The 18,239-nt window shown below is 45.9% G+C and overlaps 1 protein-coding gene across 2 annotated transcripts in view; it reads right to left on the reverse strand.

Moving 5' to 3' along the window:
* Positions 1-11,325: 11,325 nt before the first annotated feature.
* The window catches only part of Enoph1 (enolase-phosphatase 1), a 29,073-nt gene continuing 22,159 nt past the window's right edge, over positions 11,326-18,239 (reverse strand). For both annotated transcript variants that reach the window (XM_076926417.1, XM_076926416.1), the window contains exons 4-6: positions 18,030-18,162; positions 16,245-16,368; positions 11,326-12,252 (exon numbers count right to left, since the gene is read on the reverse strand). In XM_076926417.1, coding sequence (XP_076782532.1) covers positions 12,116-12,252; positions 16,245-16,368; positions 18,030-18,162 — 394 coding nt within the window. In that variant the 3' untranslated portion in view covers positions 11,326-12,115. The remainder of the gene's footprint in view (positions 12,253-16,244; positions 16,369-18,029; positions 18,163-18,239) is intronic.

Here is an 18,239-nt window from a genome sequence, read left to right on the forward strand (position 1 = left end):
TAGGGGTAGGAGGGATTTTATGTCCACTTTCCCTTCTCAGTGTTGGGATGTTGTCTGGTTTGAACCTACACAGGCCTTGTGTGCGCTGTCACCTTCCCTTTGAGTTCATACGTGTATTAGTTCTATTGTATCTAGAAAACAGTTTCTTTGGAATCATCACCTCTGGCTCTCATCTTTCTGCCTCCTCTTCTGCATAGAGGGGTCTTGAGGGAAGGGCTCTCAGTAAAGGCCTCCCGTGCTAAGTGCATCACACCCACTCTCTGCACAGTGTCCAGTTGTGGGTCTCTGCTAGTTACCATCTACTGTAAGAAGCAGCTTCTTTGATGAGGACTGAGTATACGAGTTATGGTATAGAAGGTGTCATTAGGAGTCACTGTACTGCTGTGCTTCTTTAGCAGAATCACAGCAGTGGGGTTCTGTAGCGTGAAATACTAGATAAAAATAATGCAATTTACAATATCGTCAGCAGGCCCCGGCCGGCTGGCCGGCCGGCCAGGCACTGGTGGACATGGCAAGCCTATTCTCATCTCGTGGAGACTCTGACTCAGAGCTCCACAATCTCCAACCAGCTTGCTAAGTTCCCACTGGTAGGTCACTACCACGCCAGCCCCATGCTTCAAAATTCCCACAGCCTTTAGGGGTGCACTTCTTGCAAACTCACAATTTGCCACCATACCTGTCTCTCTGGAACCCAGCTGAGTCGCCACGTGAAGGAAAACACCACACAAACTTAGTTCAGAATCAACAGGTAACTCAATCGCTGGGCACCAACAACCAACACCCTAATTTATAAGCTATTCTAAATCCTCCCGTAGTGGATCCAAATGGATCCGCCACCTGAAATGGGGTCTCCGCTATCTCATTTTCTCCTCTCCTCTTCCACTGGCCCTCTGTCGACCCGGAAGTCCCACCTACTCATCCAATGATTGGTTTCTTTATTCATTAGAAGGGTTACATGAAGTCCCAAGTACATGATTCACTCCTCGCCCCAGGTAGCCCCTCTTGGGAAAGCTGGATTAGCATCAGAATACAAACAGCACCAGGGCAAGCCACAACAGGGTTTCCCCTAGGCTCATGACCTATTTAGTCCCAATTCTTGGCCCCTTTAAGCAGTATCTGGTACCGGTTCCATGTCATGGAGCAGGCTCTAAGACCAACCAAAATCGGTGGTTACTCCTGTAACAGCGAGCCACTACTGACCAGCACATCCTGCAGTAAATCACTTGTCCACTTTGTAGCTCGGTGATACCGGTGCTTATGCTTTTCCTATGGTATGGAACAAAGCACCACGAACACTAGAGTCAGCTAGGATGAAGATTCTAGTTGGGTGTCACTTGGATTTCTCCATGTTCAATGACATAAGTTGTATCTTCAGAAAAAAAAACAAAAAAAACAAAAACAACAACAAAAAAACACCTTACTACCATCAAGTTCTCAAAAGTAATCAACACCTTGGCGCAGCCTGTGATGTTTGCAGGGAGGGGTGTCTGTAGGACCCCTTTGGTCAACATAGCCTAAGGGCTAGCTGGGGCATTGGCCTCTCCGTTATATGGAGACTCCATTTAAAACACACAAGTGAGTATCCATTTCCCCAGCCCCTTCCCCCTAGGCTTCTAGTAGTAGATTTCATGTAGCTTTTCAAAATGCCTTCAGTGTTGGCCCTCCCCAAATCCCTTCCTCCTTCCCCTTCCCACTTAATCCTATCCTAGCTTCCCTTTTTCCTCTTTATAACACTGTTCTATCTTGCCTTCCTAGTCAACTGTTTAGAAAAAGAAATTATAAAATTTGCAGGTTTTATAGTCATCCTAAAATGAGGGTCACCCAGACCCAAAATGATAAATAATGTATCTTCTCTCGCTTGTGGATGTCATCTTTTAAGTCTGAGATATGTGTGATTCAATCCAAAATACCACAGAGATTAAGTAGCTGGTACGGGGCAGGGACTGGGAGGTTGGGGATGGGGATAGAGATTGATCTTACAAACCTTCTTGTTTTTAAACGATCTCACATACAAATAAAAATGGAGATCAATGTGACCCCTTAGAGTTGTGAGTCACAACACTCATAGGAAGCCGGAACTAGGAATCTTCACAGAGAACGAACAGCCCTGGAGGTCAGAGAACAAAGTCCCATACATACTGTGCTTTGTGTTATCCAGCCTCTTGCTGGAGAAAAGGACAGAAGGATTGAATGGAATCGCCTGTAATCCCAGCACTAGGCAGGCAGAGGCAGGAGGGCTGGGTTCCATTCTAGAATGAGCTACATAGTAAGACCTATCTCAAACAAGGAGGAGAGGAAGACTTAAGTATTACCATATATTATTCCTTCCAAGTGGTTCAGCCCAGATCTCCATCCTGATTGGTCGACACTTTACTAACTAATGGCATCTCCACTGTAAGGCATCTCAGTTTTAACCCTCTGGTCTCGAGCCCTTAAACCCACCCTTTGCACACTTGTCCTGTGTAAGTTAAAGATGTTCATCTTCCAGTCATTACGGGGAATCTCTTTTCCCGTACTCCTATACCTGATCTCACACCCCGTATTTGTGGGAAAATCCTAGCAGTGCCACCTTTGAAGCCAACTACAAGCCAGGCATGGTGGGGCATACCTTTAATTCCAGCCCTCAGGAGGCAGAGGCAGGCGGACCTCTGAGAGTTCAAGGTCATAGTGAGTTCCAGGATGACCATGACTACATGGTGAGATCATTTCTCGAAGGAAAAAGAGGAAAAGAAACAGGAGAAGGAAAAAGAGAAAGAAGAAGAGGGGGAAGAGGAAGGAAAAGGAGGAGGAAAGAAAAAAGAGAAAAGAGGAAAAAGAGGAGGAAGAAGAGAAGAAACAAGAGAGAAGGGAGGAGGGAGGCGGGGAGAGGAGGAGAAGAAATTTAAGGCCAGCCTGGGCTAAATGAAACCCTCTGATTTTTAAGATGACTATGAGTATCTACTGCCACCATCTGGCCCAGGCTGTTAACCATCTCTCCCAACATTTCCTAACAACAAACCTGGTCTCGCTGTTTCCCATATATGCCTGTCCCCTTCAACAAAGTCATCTCTCTTAAAAGCTACATTTGTTCATTTTCTTTCCTCTGCTGAAGAAACTTGGTGCTTTCCATGTACTCAGACTGAAGCCCCAGCTCACTACAATGCCCCAGAGGTCCCAGCCCTGCTCTAAAGCTTTCATTACTGCTGAGCCTCCAGGGTCAGGCAGGCCCTGGCCACAGGGTCTTGGGCAATCTACCTTCAGATATGCAAATCTCACCTCTTCACTTCAACTCATAAATCAGCCTCCCCAGTCTACCTCAACACTGCTTCCTTCAGATTTGTTACAGACTAAGTCTTTGTAAAACACGGTCTGGGGCAGAGGGATGGCTCAGTAGGTAAAGGTGCACATGATGACCTGGACAACCTGAGTTCGATCCCTAGGACCCATGTGGTAAGAGAGCCAATCCACAAGGCTGCTCTCTGACCTCCACATGTATGCATGACACATGCACGAGATAAGGAAAAATTTAATAAGGTATATGCCTGTAATTGGCTAAGAATAAAGTGCACAGGGTTGGAGAGTTGGCTCAGTGGGTACCAGCACTGAATGCCCTTTCAGAGGACCTGGGTTCAATTCCCAGCAACACAGTGGCTTCTAACTGTCTGTAACACCATTTCCAGGGGATCTGCTGCTCTCTACCTTCTACCTCTGCTGGGACCAGGTTCATAACAGTGCACAGATATGCAAGCAGGCAAAGTATCCCTAAGACTAAAGAGAGCTTTGACATAATTGTATGTGACTGTGGGAGTCGGTCATTGTCTAGCTCTTTCCTCCCCGGAAAGCCAAAGTCTAGAAGGGCAACGATTTTGTCTACTTAGCACCTAGAACACTGCCTGGCACAGTTAGTTGATCCATACATTTTTCTAAAATAAAACCAGATGTGCTGGGCCTTACCTGTGTTCCCAGCACTTAGGAGCTGAGATTGGAGAATTGTAATTCTATGTGATCCTGGGCTACATAGCAAGACTTTGTCTCATTAAACACACACACACACACACACACACACACACACACACACACACACACACACACACACACACACACACACTGGGGAGGTGGTCCACTGAGTAAAGTGCTTGCAGTCATATACAAGCATAAGGACCTGAGTCTTGGGGACATGACAGTGTGCACCTGTAACCCCAGTGTGACTACAGGAAAGGGAAAAGCAGGGACAGGAGAACCTACGGGTTACAGCCGCTGGCCTGGCATATGTACCAGTGAACAGTAAGAGTTCACTTCAAGCAATGTGGAAGGCAGCGAGAATTGATGATCGTGTTGATCCTCCATGTTTCACATGTGTGTGCATCTGTACATCACACACACACACACACACACACACACACAGGAGCTTCATAAAGCACATAAAAGCAGCTCTCCATAGCCAGCTTTCAGGGCCACAACTCCCCTGCTTGTCCTAGCCGGGAGTTTTCTGTGTCTTGAGGAACAAGCTCTGTTATTTTAAAAGGCTTATGTTTTATAATCTCTGCAGCTACCAGTACAGGCCACATCCCAAGGTCTACACGGAGTTCAGGCGTGCTCCCATGTGGCTGTGTGCACACTGAGGACAGTTGGGTCCTGGCTGAGGAAGGTGGAACGCTTTTCATGTTTTAAAATAAGAAGCTTTAGGTCATTCTCAATTTTTTTGTCTAACTGCTCAAGTACAGTCTCTACATATATATGGGGAAGAAGAATTGGCATTTCATCAGAATTTCTGTACCAAGTCAGACTAAGGAGCTCATTTGCCAGTCAGTATTAGAATTCTAGCATCAAATACCTCTGGACTTTTGTAAGCCTGAGAGAGATTTGTAGTCAGGGCAAGGAAGGAGCTGGAAAAGGGCTTTGACTAAACACACATAACGAGGATTCAGTGTAGCCACTGACTGCTTCTGACTAGCCAATGATTCAACTTTCTAATTGTCCTCATAGCATCTTTCTCAAAATACAGTGCACTTACTAATCCCCAATCATCATTCCTTGCCCTGAGGTTATCTGTTCATTTATTTTTTAATGACTGGATCTTGAGTAGCCCAGGATAGCCTCCAACTCAGTATGCGGCTACCTCCTCCTGAGTGCTGGGGTTACAGGCATATACCACCATGCTCAGATTTCTGAGGTTCTGTAAGCTCTGCCCTTTGATTAATGCAAAACCTGAACACAGATGCATGCCCCGCTGTGATCTTTCTGTAGGGTGTTGTATTTACGATGTAGGTAACTAAATGACTTCAAGCAAAGGTTCTTCGGAACGGAAAGAACAGGAGATGCTGTGAAAAGCCAATGGCTGTGTCAGACGGCTTATGTGAGGGGGAGGAGAGGAAGTAAGAGACACCCTGCAGTTTGCAGCATCCCTAGATGTGGAGGTGCGGAGATGTGGCCCTGTTGGAGTAAGTGTGTCACTTCGGGTGTGGGCTTTAAGGCCCTAGTCCTACCTGCCTGGAAGCCAGTATTCTAGCAGCCTTCAGATGAAGATGTAGAACTCTCAGCCCCTCCTACACCATACCTGCCTGGACACTCTCATGCTCCCATCTTGATAATGGACTGAATACCTCTGAACCTATAGATGTCCTTATAAGAGTTGCCTTGGTCATGGTGTCTGTTCACAGCAGTAAAACTCTAAGATACTGCAGAAAAGCCATGCCACCATTGGGGAGGAGAATGGAGCCATGTTGACAGTCCGACCTGCACAGTGTGGCCCAGGCCTGTGCTGGGGAGGAGCCCGTGCACTTCTTGGTAACCCTGACTCACTTGATGACTGTTCTAGTTCCCCTGACTGCTGGACACACAGTCATAAGATGCAGCAGCAGAAAACCATTCACTGACTTCCAGATTCTCCCTAACTGCTGGTGCAGCAGGGACAGCTCTGCTCTGCGCTATCAGGCTCTCAGCTTGCTGACTTGAAAGCCTGAGGCTGGAAGCAGGGGCTGACTGTCTGCTTAAAGCCTGGGTTCCTCTGCAGGTGGTGTGAATCTGGGCTCCCACACAGCATGGTAGCTAGCTTCCCAGAAGCAGATGTGCAACTCCAGCACCTGACAGAAGAGCTCCCGAAGTGACGCAGCCTAACAGTGAGAGTCCTGTAGCAGAACTGGCTCAGAGTGGTGGCTTTTCCTGACTTATAGATGCTACCCCTTTCACTGTGTCCTCACGAGATAGACAGGGAGAAGAGGAAGAGAGAGATGAGACAGTCATGGACTAAGAAAATGGTGAAACCAAACTCTCTGTCTTCTCTTCCTGTAATAACGCCACCAACCCTATTGGATTAGGGCCTTATCCTAATGACACTTACTTACTTATGTTATTTATTGAGGCAGAATCTTACCAAGTATCCCTGCTAGCCTGGAACTCACATTCCTGGCTCCACCTCCAGAGTACTAGGGTTTAGAGAGGGGCTACTACACTTCATTTCACCTAATTACCTCCTAAAACCTACTCCAAAATGTGGCCATAGTAGGTTGAGACTTGAACATATGAATTCCAAGGAACCGTTCTGGCAGGCCACCACAGCAACCAGTCTGTAAGGGCTCCAAGGGTTTGGCTTTACCCTCCCTAGCTTGGAACTCCGCCAGTTCCAGGCAGCTACCCAGGACAGTTTGCTGAAATAGTTAAAGACAAAAACTAAGCACAGCTAAATGGAATGATGGGTTGGGCAAACAATAGACTTGGCCAAAAAGCTTGTTAGGAAAGATCAGAAAAATATGGTCTCTGGTGCATTAGGGCTTTGAGAAATCCTGGTGTTTTGTTGGCTGATATGGGTTTATATGCGATCCCTTCCCCCACCTCTCCCAGACACACTGAAAGTCTAACACCTAGTAACACAGACTGCAACCTCAGAGAGAGAGAGAGAGAGAGAGAGAGAGAGAGAGAGAGAGAGAGAGAGAGAGATATTAAAATGAAGGTAGAGCCTTGCTTACATTACTGTCAGGACTCACACATACTCTCTTCCCCATCTGCTTGGCTTGCTTCCTTCCGAGGCTTGATCTCAAAAGTTGAAACCTCAGTGCTAATTCTTCCCTTAACCAAAACTCCACAATTTAACAGAATCTCTATGCCAATCAGCCCTCACCCTCAGTCAGGCCTCTGGACTCATACTCACTGGTTTGGTTACTTCTGTCTCCCTATCTACATCAGCTTCCCACTTTACACATTCAGTCACTGTCTCTATAGCAACAACTATCCAGTTACTGAAGGCAAAACCATAGGAGTTTCCCTTTCCAGTCCTGTCAATCAAATGTGGTTATCGATGCCTCTAAAACATCCATGTCTATTTCTGGTGCCACCACAGCAAAACCAGCCATTGCTAGCCCTTCACTACAACAGTCTCTGATATAGGAGCCAGCAGACAGAGCAATTATCGAAGTTGGAAAATGAAAACCATTGCCCAGACATACCTACAGGAGGCTCTGGAATGGATTACTCAATGAGACGTGGTGGCCTAACAAAGGAAAACAATCTCACTACAAGGTCACTAAAATGCAAGTGTTTAGAGAAATTGCAACCAGCGGGCTTGTATTCTATCACGTGGTCAGCTTCAGAGTGAGCCACTGTGACAACCATGGCAGTTCCTGAATTCCCCACTGTGGCGCTTCCTGGGGTGGTTCCCCTAACTACCCCTCCTCTAAGTCTTCCATTGGTTTATGTAAAATGTCTTATTACTTCATGGCCAAAATACCTGCATGGGGTCTTAAGAGACGGAGCAGCAGCAAAGAACACTTGCTGCCCTCGAAGAACACCTATCTAAGGGTAGTTCCCAGCACCTACATCAGACGGCTCACAACTAACTGTAACTCCAGTTTCAGAGATCCGATACCATCTTCTGACCTCTACCCACAAGCACATGACAGCTGGAGGGAATGTGTGTACACACACACACACACACACTACTAAATCTTTTTTTAAAAATACCCAAGTATTTTCTGCTTCCAACTCTCCACTCTTTCTATGCCAATCCATTCTCCACCAAACACAATTTAAGTCACCCGTGTCTCCTGCTCAGGATTCTCCAGTAGCTTCTGACCACATCTAGAGTACAGTCTATTTCACTAGAACCCAACAACCTAATGATCAGACCTCTTCAGCACACCTCTCTAACTGTATCCAGCCACTGGGCTCCCGATTCTCTGGTCCTAACAGTTCTGTCTAAATCTCTAAATTTAATCCGCACACAGTATTCTCTCCTCCTTTTCTATCTAGTCTCTCATGGTTAGATAACAAGTCCTGCCTTCCCATACTTTGTGTTGTCTTTGTTTAGTTTCTGAACATCTCTAGAATAAGTGTATTCTGACTGAAGAGATGTCCCTCACATCAAGCTCAGTACTCACATCTTGATAGAATAAAGCTGAGTGAAACCTCAAGGGCAGATATTACTCATTACTCTATGAGCAAGAATTGCAGGGGTTTTTTGTTTTGTTTTGAGACAGAGTCCACATAGCCTTTGCTACTAGCCTGGAACTGCCTATGTAAATTAGGCTGGCCTCTACCAGGGATAACTGTAAGCCAGCCAGCCAAGCCCTACAAATTATTGTTGAATATTACTGAAGATACTATAATTTTGACATCAAGGCACAAGTGTTGTGTTATGGTACATATTATACTTAGTATTTTTTGATAGGACTAAAAAAAAAATCTGAAAACAAGCCTCTTTAGACAGTACTAGAACTGGTCTACCCCAAAATCAAGTGTTTCTTAAAATGTGTTAGACACAAGAGGGGAAGGGGATTAGTTGGTGGGTTGTGGTTGGCATTATTGTCAAAAGTCTGCCCAATTCCTCTGCTCCTGCGAAAGCATGATACTAGCTTTTAAGGATAAATGAACTGTTCAGTGTCTCCCTGTTCCCACCCTGTTCCCATCTGATAAGCCTTTCAACACGACTGTGGGGAAACAGCACCACCTGCTGGGCAGAGCCAGTCCTGCACGCACATTGACATTAAAGCCCTGCTGTCAACAACTCTGTAAACAGCAGTGACTCTTCAGTACCCAAAGCCAGCCCAAACAGCAAACCTCTCTGCTCAGAATTGCTGATTAGAGAATCAGCTTCTGAGATTTCGCTCCCTAAACAGTAACTTAGAAGTCAATGCTATTGAGGGAGAATGACCAGAATAGATCTGGCTTGGCATGTACATAGAAAGCTGCCTTTTCCAGAGTCCCTTGTCCCCATACTCTCTATAAACAGAGAGACCAAAAAAAAACCCAAGTTTTTATATACGTAAGTGTTGGGACTGCATGTATGTCTGTGGACCACATGAGCGCCTGGTGCAGGGAAAGGTGTCAGATGTCCTGGGATTCGAGTTAGATGGTTGTGAGCCACCATGTGAATGGCAGAAACCAAACCCTGGGTCTATGCAAGGGCAGACAGTGCTCTTAACCACTGAGCCATCTCTCGCCCCTTAAAGATGTTTCTTTGTTTATTTGGTCTGGTTTTGGTTTTGGTTTGGTTTTTTTGGTTGGGTAGTTTTTTGTTTGAGACTCTGCAGCCTTGGATGTCCTGGAACTCCTCATGTAGACAAGCTGGCCTTGAACTCAGAGTTCCTATCTTTGCTAAAATTAAAGGCTCTCTTCCAGAGCTGGGGAAGTTCTGAGATTACAGGGACATGCCCATACCAGGCTGTCTCTCAATTCCTTACTTTTCTAATTACTGTTATTAAAGGATAATCTGTTCTGCGATGTGCCTGTGAACTCGTCTACAAATATAAAGGTACAAATGAAGAGAAGAATCCTTTTGTCAGAATGTAATTTCTTTCACCATTTACAAATTATTCCCATTTCTAGGCCTTAACATGAATTTATTCTATTTCCCAGTGACAAAATCTCAATCAACATAACATTTTTTCTATCCCTTTCTGTTGAAGACCTCTCGGCCCCACGTTGGAGGCCAAAAATGTTGCGGCCCGAGCTGCCCCACGCCTGGGGGCCAAAACGTCACAAGCCGCTCTGTCAGTGTTGGAACCCGCACTGCCAAAAGCCTTGGGGATTAAACTGTTAAAGCCCGAAGTGCCCCAAGCAGCTCCGGTCTGCGGGTCGGGGTTCAGCAAGAGAGAGAGGAGAGAGGATGGACTCGAAGAATGGAGACCAGACAGAGTGTGATTCAATCCTGTTTATTCTTCAGTCTCTCTTCTTAGTCCAAGTCCCAAGTCTTGAGTTCCTAGTCCCTAGTTCCTAGTCCCTAGTGCCTCCAAGTCCCAAGTTACTTCTTCCAAGTGCTAAGTGCCTAATGCCTAATAATAATAATTCTTCCGAGTTCTCTAGTCCAAGTGTCTTCTTCCTCAATGCCTAATTCCTACTCCAAGTTGTACTTTCTAACCTAATTCCTAGTTCCAAGTTGTACTCAAAGTTGTACTCAACTCTTCTGTCTGCTTCTTTTATATGTCTCACTTCTAAGCCACGCCTCTAAGTCACGCCTTTAAACCACGCCCTTAGGCCTCGTTTCTAATTCTGATCTCTAAGTCACACCCTTAAGCCTCGGCTCTAAATCACAGCTTTAAGTCTCACATACCCAAGGGAAGATCCTGCGTATCTAAAGCAAGATGTTATCAGAGTGTGCTTAGCTGTTGAAGGCTGATGTAATCAAGTCTCTTGTCAGGGTATATGGCTCAAGATGGCTACAAGGATGATAGCCACCTTCTGTCGGCTCCCCACACCTTTCCTCCTCATATTTCTAAGACTTTACCCCTTATCAATGCATCCCCCAAATGATTCCTGTGCGATTTTCTTAATTACAAAAAATAACTATTTCCTTTAAGTATTTTTTAATATAGCCTTTTAAAAAATGAGATGGCAGTGGTGGCGCATGCCTTTAATCCCAGTGCTCAGGAGGCAGAGACAGGAGGATCCCTAAATTCAAGGCCAGCCTAGTCTACAGAACAAGTTCCAGGACAGCCAGGGCTACAGAGAAACCCTGTCTCAGAAAAACAAAACAAAACACAAAAGAGATGGCTCAGCAGATAAAGACTTCTGCCACTAGCAAGAACTATGACCTGAGTTTGAACTCTGCCCCAGATGGTAGAGAAACTGCCCCCCCCCACACACACACACACAGACACAGACACACACACCAATTAAAAAACCATGGTTATCAAAATTCCAAGAAACTTCACTCACACACTGAATGCTGCCTGAATTAAACTGAAACACTGGAATACAAGTTGAAGCTATGCAACATTCGTTTATATCCTGTGAAAACAGACACGCGTATCACACACTCAATGCAAATCCTAAAGAAAGTTCAATCTTACAGTTGCTTCAGCCTCCCTCTCCTCTCTACTTCTGACAGAGTGAGGTACAATCCACGCGTCTATATTAAACTGAAAGAAGAAAATGCCTTTATTAGTTAATTACGGAACTGACATGAAATCAGGTCAGCACAGCTTCAGGATAAACAATGCTGTCATGAAGTGAACATCCTCACATCACTTCAGAGGAAGGGCTACACATTAGAGCTCTTGCTGTTACACTGGTTTCAGTAAAACATTTTTTTAAAAAAAATAGTCATTACATATATTCTCAAACTGTGTAGACACAGAAGGCAACTCTAAAACACACTAGCACTGGGGGGGGGTTAGTGGTGCCCGCACTGTGGCCTCGGCTGTCCCATGAGCACTGCTCAGAGGCAGGCTCCTGCTAGCATGTTCCACCCTGGCTGACCAGCCCGCCTCTCCCCAGATGTGCTCTGTGGGACGCTCACTCTCGGGACGGGGACCGTGGGCTCCTCTTATGGTGCCTTTGAAGCATGTCCAGGCTTTAAAATAACAGTCTCTACATAATAATTTCTCAAAACTAGCTTTCCACTTTGGCAAACGATTTGATAAACATCACAAATTTGATTTGTATTTTTGCAGTTCTTCTATCAAAAACATTCTGGTCTTGGTAAGACTTAGTTAGTTTTATGTCTACAAATAAAGTATCTTTACATGAATTTGGTCCTCATGGAACTGACAACTTTTCTCACATTATGTGCCCATGGAAATTGATCTGAGCACACATCCACGTATACTCTTGCATATGTCTGTGTGTACACATAAGTAAGTTACTTTTACAATTAGAACAAAGCTAGACACGAGGGGACAGTGAACCTTCCTCAGACCTTGCTCTATGTAGACGGCAGGCAGAGCTCGCTGAAGGACGTGATGAGGTTGTAGTACGTTTTCTCGTCGTCAGTTAGTCCCGCATTGCCAGGCCGCACCACCACAGCCACATGCACGTCTGCTTCCTCAGCAGCGCTGGCCTCTGTGAAATCAGAGCACAGGTAAGACTCAGGGCCTGCGGCCTGAGATGACACAAGTCATCAGGAGAGAGAATAAGCAGTGAGCGGCGCAGCTTTTGTTGCAGCGAAAAGGCAGCAGTGAGGAAGACATCTAAGTGTTTACATATATAAATTCTATGCTAAGGAGCACCTAACTGTACGTGACAGACAGAAAGCAGCCATCCGATACTGTGCTTTAGTCAGAACCATTGATAAATGCAGTACAGGTCTGCTCTGGCCCACGCCCTTTGTTCATTCTTGCAAGTTACCCCGAAGAGCTGAGCTGTTCTCACAGGGCAGGCTGTGGGGTCTAACACCAATTATTTAGTAGATTAGGGCAAAGAAGTCCTATGATCTAATGTAGGTAAAGTATATGCTCTCACCTCAGGCCCCAACATGCCATGCCTGCCTAGACTCCACAATTTCCTATTCTTCAAAATTCCACTGAAAACATGCAGCAACTCCCTGCATTCCAGAGCCTGTGTGCTTCTTACACCCGTACTTAGCTGTCCTAACAAGACGCTTTATGACTGTTCATCCCCTCCCTTAGGCTGCGGGCACCTTATGATCAGCGACTGGGATGGTGCTGGGTGGAGAGTAAAGAGCAGTCACATTAGATTAGGTAAGCCAGGTGTTACAGGAGATCTCTCTAATGTACCCTGGATCATAGTCCTCTTTCCATTTGACTTCTATGTGAAAGCCACAGCTAACATCATTAAATACGTCCATCTCTTGACAAACACGAGGCCAACGCTGCCCCTGCCTTCATGCCGCCCCATTCTCTTTGTTTTTCATGGCTCAGAGGAGCCTGCATCATTCCCCGACCCCATCTACAGACACTGAAACCGAGCTAAGGAAGCAGCAGGCCTAACACTTCCGACTGCCAGTCTGACCCAATGCCCAATGCTCTAAAACGAAGGCTGACAATCCCAGTGTGCTGCTTGTGTGCCATCGTGCTGGCTCACTCCTACTCCTGTTACAATCCCAGCATGCCACTTGTGTGCCGTCGTGCTGGCACGCTCCTGCTCCTGTTACAATCCCAGCATGCCACTTGTGTGCTGTCGTGCTGGCTCACTCCTGCTCCTGTTACAATCCCAGCATGCCACTTGTGTGCTGTCGTGCTGGCACGCTCCTGCTCCTGTTTATTTGGATACCGTTTGTGACGGATCCTGCACTGTGGAGACTGGGCTGAGAGCTGACAGAGACTCTGAACTCAAAGGTGCACATTTACTATCCGATCTTTTTGGCTCGCCAACTCTTGACCCAGGCACTAAATACTTTAAGTGTGCTCTGCAGACACTACATGCTACAATTCCAAGACATCTTTTATTTTCTTCTTCCATACTTAAATGTCATTTGGAGTATCAGCTTGGCTTTATGCTCTGCCTTGGTAGTGAAGGGATGGGTATGTGGTACAAAAAGACCCACAGGATCAGAGACAACAGAGGAGTAAAGCAAGCAGCCTCGACCTTTCCCATCCCAGCTATGGATCATCCACATTCTGGCCCTCCTGACTAAATGGGTGGGAGCTGATGGCGTGTGTGTGTGTGTGTGTGTGTGTGTGTGTGTGCGCGAGCGCGCGCGCGCGCGTATACGCGCATGTTATCCTTATTGGACATCTAAATACAGCTGATTTTACTTGAGGCTAACTTATCCTATTTTTTAACATTGGAACTATAGCCAGACATGGTATATAGTCCATGCCTTTAATCCCAGCATTTGAGAGGCAGAAGCAAATGCCTGAATGGTCAGGACTACATGGGGAAACCCTGTCTCAAAACAACAAACAAAGCCAGAGCTGGGAATATCTACTCTGCTTCCTTCACTGTATAATCTGCTTTAACTCGAGTTAAAAATTAATCAGCCTTAGGGCATGGCTTAAATAAAACAAGAAAGACTTGAAACTGCAGGTGTACACAAGTTAAAAAGTGCCTAAAGACAAACCCATGAAGAAGGCCTAAGCAGTCTTAAGGAGTTGTGGGAGTGAGACAGCTCGGCTGACGGCATGTGCCACCAGTGCTGGTGGCATGAGCTCAATTACCCAAACCCACATGGACAAACGGACACCCCAACCCTCACACACATCATCTTCTATTCTCCGTGTACAAATGAACAAGAGTTAGATTACTATATGTGCACACATGTGTGGATGCATGTGTTGTGCATGTATACCCATGGAGACGAGAGAACAACCAAGTGTCAGTCCTCAGACAGTCTGTCAATAGCCTGGGACTCACTGAAAGACCCAGGGATCTGCCGGCCTCCTTCTCCGAAGCACCAGGCTCATGCACCAGCAGCCACACTGAGCACTTCACAAAGGTGCTAGGTAACAAGCATTACTAACTGAGCTGTCTGCGTAGCCCTGGGAGTTACAATCCTTAATAGAAAAGTCAGAAAAAGACAGAAGGGCCCAGGATCACAAGAAAAATTCAACTGCGAGAGACGGCTGACTGGGGTGACGGCTGCCACAGAACAGACCTTTAATTCTATGTCTGAGGGAAAATCAACCATGGAAAGTGCGACTGAAATGAGACGTAAGCAAAACAGATTCAAGCTAAACCAGCTACACTTACAGGAAACACAGGAAAAGGTCGGCAAATAATCACTCTTCACAGAAATTCTGCACACGCCCTAAGCTTCTAGTGGCGCGGAGGGAGTCTCCTTGTGCTGCTCCCTAAATCCCTCAGCAGTAGAGGACAGCTTCAAATCAAAAAGCGGCTCCACAGACAAGAACAACTAGCAACTATCCCAGTGTAGTGTTGGTGTCCTGGCTAGCGAGTTCACATGGGCTGGCTCCATCTTATAAAATAAGCCATGGGCCAGAGAGATGGCTCAGTAGTTAAGAGCACTGGCTGTTTTTCCAGAGGACCTGAGTTCAATTCCCAGCACCCATGTGTTGATTCACAACCATGTGAAACTCCAGGACCAGGGTGGGTATTCAATCGTCTCATGTAGCTTCCGAGGGCACCAAGCAAACCCACAGCATACAGACATACGGGTATGCCAAGTCATCCATAAACATAAAATAAAAGTAAGTACAACTTTAAAGAACAAAAGAGCCTTGGCTTGCTGTATCTGCTTCTCCTCCAGTGCAATCAGGTTTATAAAAGACAAACTTTCCATGGTGTAGAAGATTATAAGCAGTTTACAGAATTCCAGTGCCGCCAGACATACAAGAGACAGCCTGGTCCTCACCAAGTCTGCTGTTCCAAACCTCAGGGTAACAAGCCACTGGGAATGCTACTATCTGCCCAGATTACAAAATTCCACCAAGCTGAAATTTGGACTGAAAACATACTTTTCTTTTTAGTAGCAGGTACCACTATGACAAGTTCATGTATGCATCTAATCATTTTATCTTGGCCTCACTCTCTTGAAACAGAGTCTCTGACTGAACTAGAACTTCTCACCTGAGTTAGGATGGCTGAGCAGCGAGCCGCCAGAACACACAGCTCTTCACTAAGGCTAGGATGTCAGGTAGATGCGATGTGGGTGCTGGAGATTTGAACTTGCGCCCTTGTGGCTGCACAGCAAGCACTTTCAACCACTGAACTAACTCCCCAGCCCTGACTCCTTCCATGATGTGCACGTGAAGGTGGCACAGACATCCAATTATGCCACGTTAGGACACCATACATAAGAGAGCTGAGCTGCCATGGTGTATTCTGAACTGTCCCCTCCACAGGCTCAGGTAGTTCATCACTGGTCTCCATCAGGTGTTGCTAAGGGTGGGGAGGTTGGGGATCTTGGGGAAAGGACCTCCCCAGCAGGTGCAGGCCAATAGAGTGTTCTAGCCCAGACCCGATTCCTGATCTGTGGCTATCTATGTGAGAGAGAAAGCCACTCCAGGGACTACACCTTCCCCCCACCATGATGGCTACATCCTCTGACTAGTACAAACCTCGCCTCCCTTAAAGCACTCAGGTGCTACACCACAATGCCAAGACCACCACCAGGCCAACAAGCCACCGCTCACCTACAGTGACATCTGTGAGAAACAGGATGTTGTTGGTTGAGCAGCCAATGCTATCTGCGATCTTCCGGTAACTCTCACTCTCCACTTTGTGTCCAATCTTGGTGTCAAAGTGACCGTCAATGAGCTGAACCAAAACGGAAAGCCTGCTTAGTACAGATCTACATGCAATGGACTGCTTCCTGCAGGCCTTCCTCTGAAATGCATGCTGATCACAGTGGCTTCATTTCACAACTACTGACTGAAAATATATCTAATGGACTGCTTTACAGAAGCTACAAAAAACAAGTATTTTATGGTAATAAATACTTAGAAAAAAATCTACTAATTCAACCCACGTTCCATTTGTTTCTCAGCAGCAGCACTGTTTTATGTACCAAATCACTCTAAGTATGCACGCCCTACATTCTAGCCTGAAAACACTGTTACATGCAAACTACTTCTTGGACTGGCTTTTACTCTGGATGAAAAGGGTTAATTTGTTTTTAACTATTAAAAAAGTTGAGACTGATGTATATTTTTCTCTATTTGACTCACTTGATAACTGAAACCAGGAGGTAATTACCATGCCCTAGGTACTTACTGTGCTCTATGTGAGGACCTTACCGCCATACCTACACAATGACCATAGCTTATTAAAGAGTCCCATGAATGGTCTAGTATCTGCTATAGAAGACAAAAAGAATGTGTGTGTGTGTGTGTGTGTGTGTGTGTGTGTGTGTGTGTGTGTGTGCCGGACGGTGGTGGCACACGCCTTTAATCGCAGAACTTGGGAGGCAGAGGCAGGCGGATTTCTGAGTTCGAGGCCAGCCTGGTCTACAGAGTGAGTTCCAGGACTGCCAGGGCTACACAGAGAAACCCTGTCTCGAAAAACAAACAAACAAACAAAAATAGAGTGAGAGTGTGTGTGTGTGTGTGTGTGTGTGTGTGTGAGAATATGGCACTATCCAAGATCAAAATGTTCCCTACATATCCAATATGGGCCCAGAAAATACTAATCTCAGAGATGGAAGCCCTGCTGAGTGACACACAGAACTTTCCAAGTAGAGCACGAAACCCTGGGCTCTAACCCTCCTCAAGAGCGTTAATAGCCAAATTAATTCTGTTTCATCAGCCTTCTGAGAAGGGGAGGAGTTTTGAGGTGCTGATTTTTTGTATTAGAAAAATAGTACATCTACTTTCTAATGTGTCAGCATGTTCATATATACATGTATCTTTATAGAGTTAAAAAATATGTATTAAATATATAAATATAATTTATACAATGTGTGTGTGTAAAAATCTGGTTTTAGTGCTAGCCTCATCAGAATTACTTAGAATGGATATTTAAATGTATTCTCCACCTCCACTGACAACTCAAACTTCCTAGGACACGGAACACTGCTTTTCCTATTTTAATATTTGAGATAGAGAGGCCTCCTGTGGGCCTCAAACTCACTATATAGGCAGGCTGGCCTTGACAGTATGACACTATTACTTTAACCTCCTGAGTGCTGGAATAACAGATGTTCCAGCACATACGGCTTGGAACCTACACTGTGTGTGTGCGTGTGCACCCTGGGTTGCAGGAAAAAGCAAGCTGAGCAAGCCATGCAGAATGAGGCAATAAAGCCCTCATCTGTGCTCTGTGGTATCAGCTCCCACCTCCAGGTTCCTGCCAGATTTCCTACCTAATTTTCCTATATGACTTGATGCGGCAGTGTAAGCCAAACACGTCCTCCCAAGCTATGGCTGGCCGTAGTACTTATCACAGCAGTAGCAAGCAAAGTCAGACACCAATTACCCTACCTCAAGAATGTCTCCCTCTGTGGAGTGCCCGAAAAGCAGCCTCTGTGCCTCCACGCTCCCTGAAGAATAGATGTACACCTTCATTCCAGCCTCTCTCCACCTTCTGACTGCAGGAACCACGTCTGCAAAGAACCTGGAGGGAAACCCAGCAAGTTACACAGCAAGGGAACACTGTCCCGCCAGGTGACAATCAGACCCTCCACAGATGCC

Source organism: Arvicanthis niloticus, chromosome 27 (genome assembly GCF_011762505.2).
Source record: "Arvicanthis niloticus isolate mArvNil1 chromosome 27, mArvNil1.pat.X, whole genome shotgun sequence".
Taxonomy (NCBI): Eukaryota; Metazoa; Chordata; class Mammalia; order Rodentia; family Muridae; genus Arvicanthis; species Arvicanthis niloticus.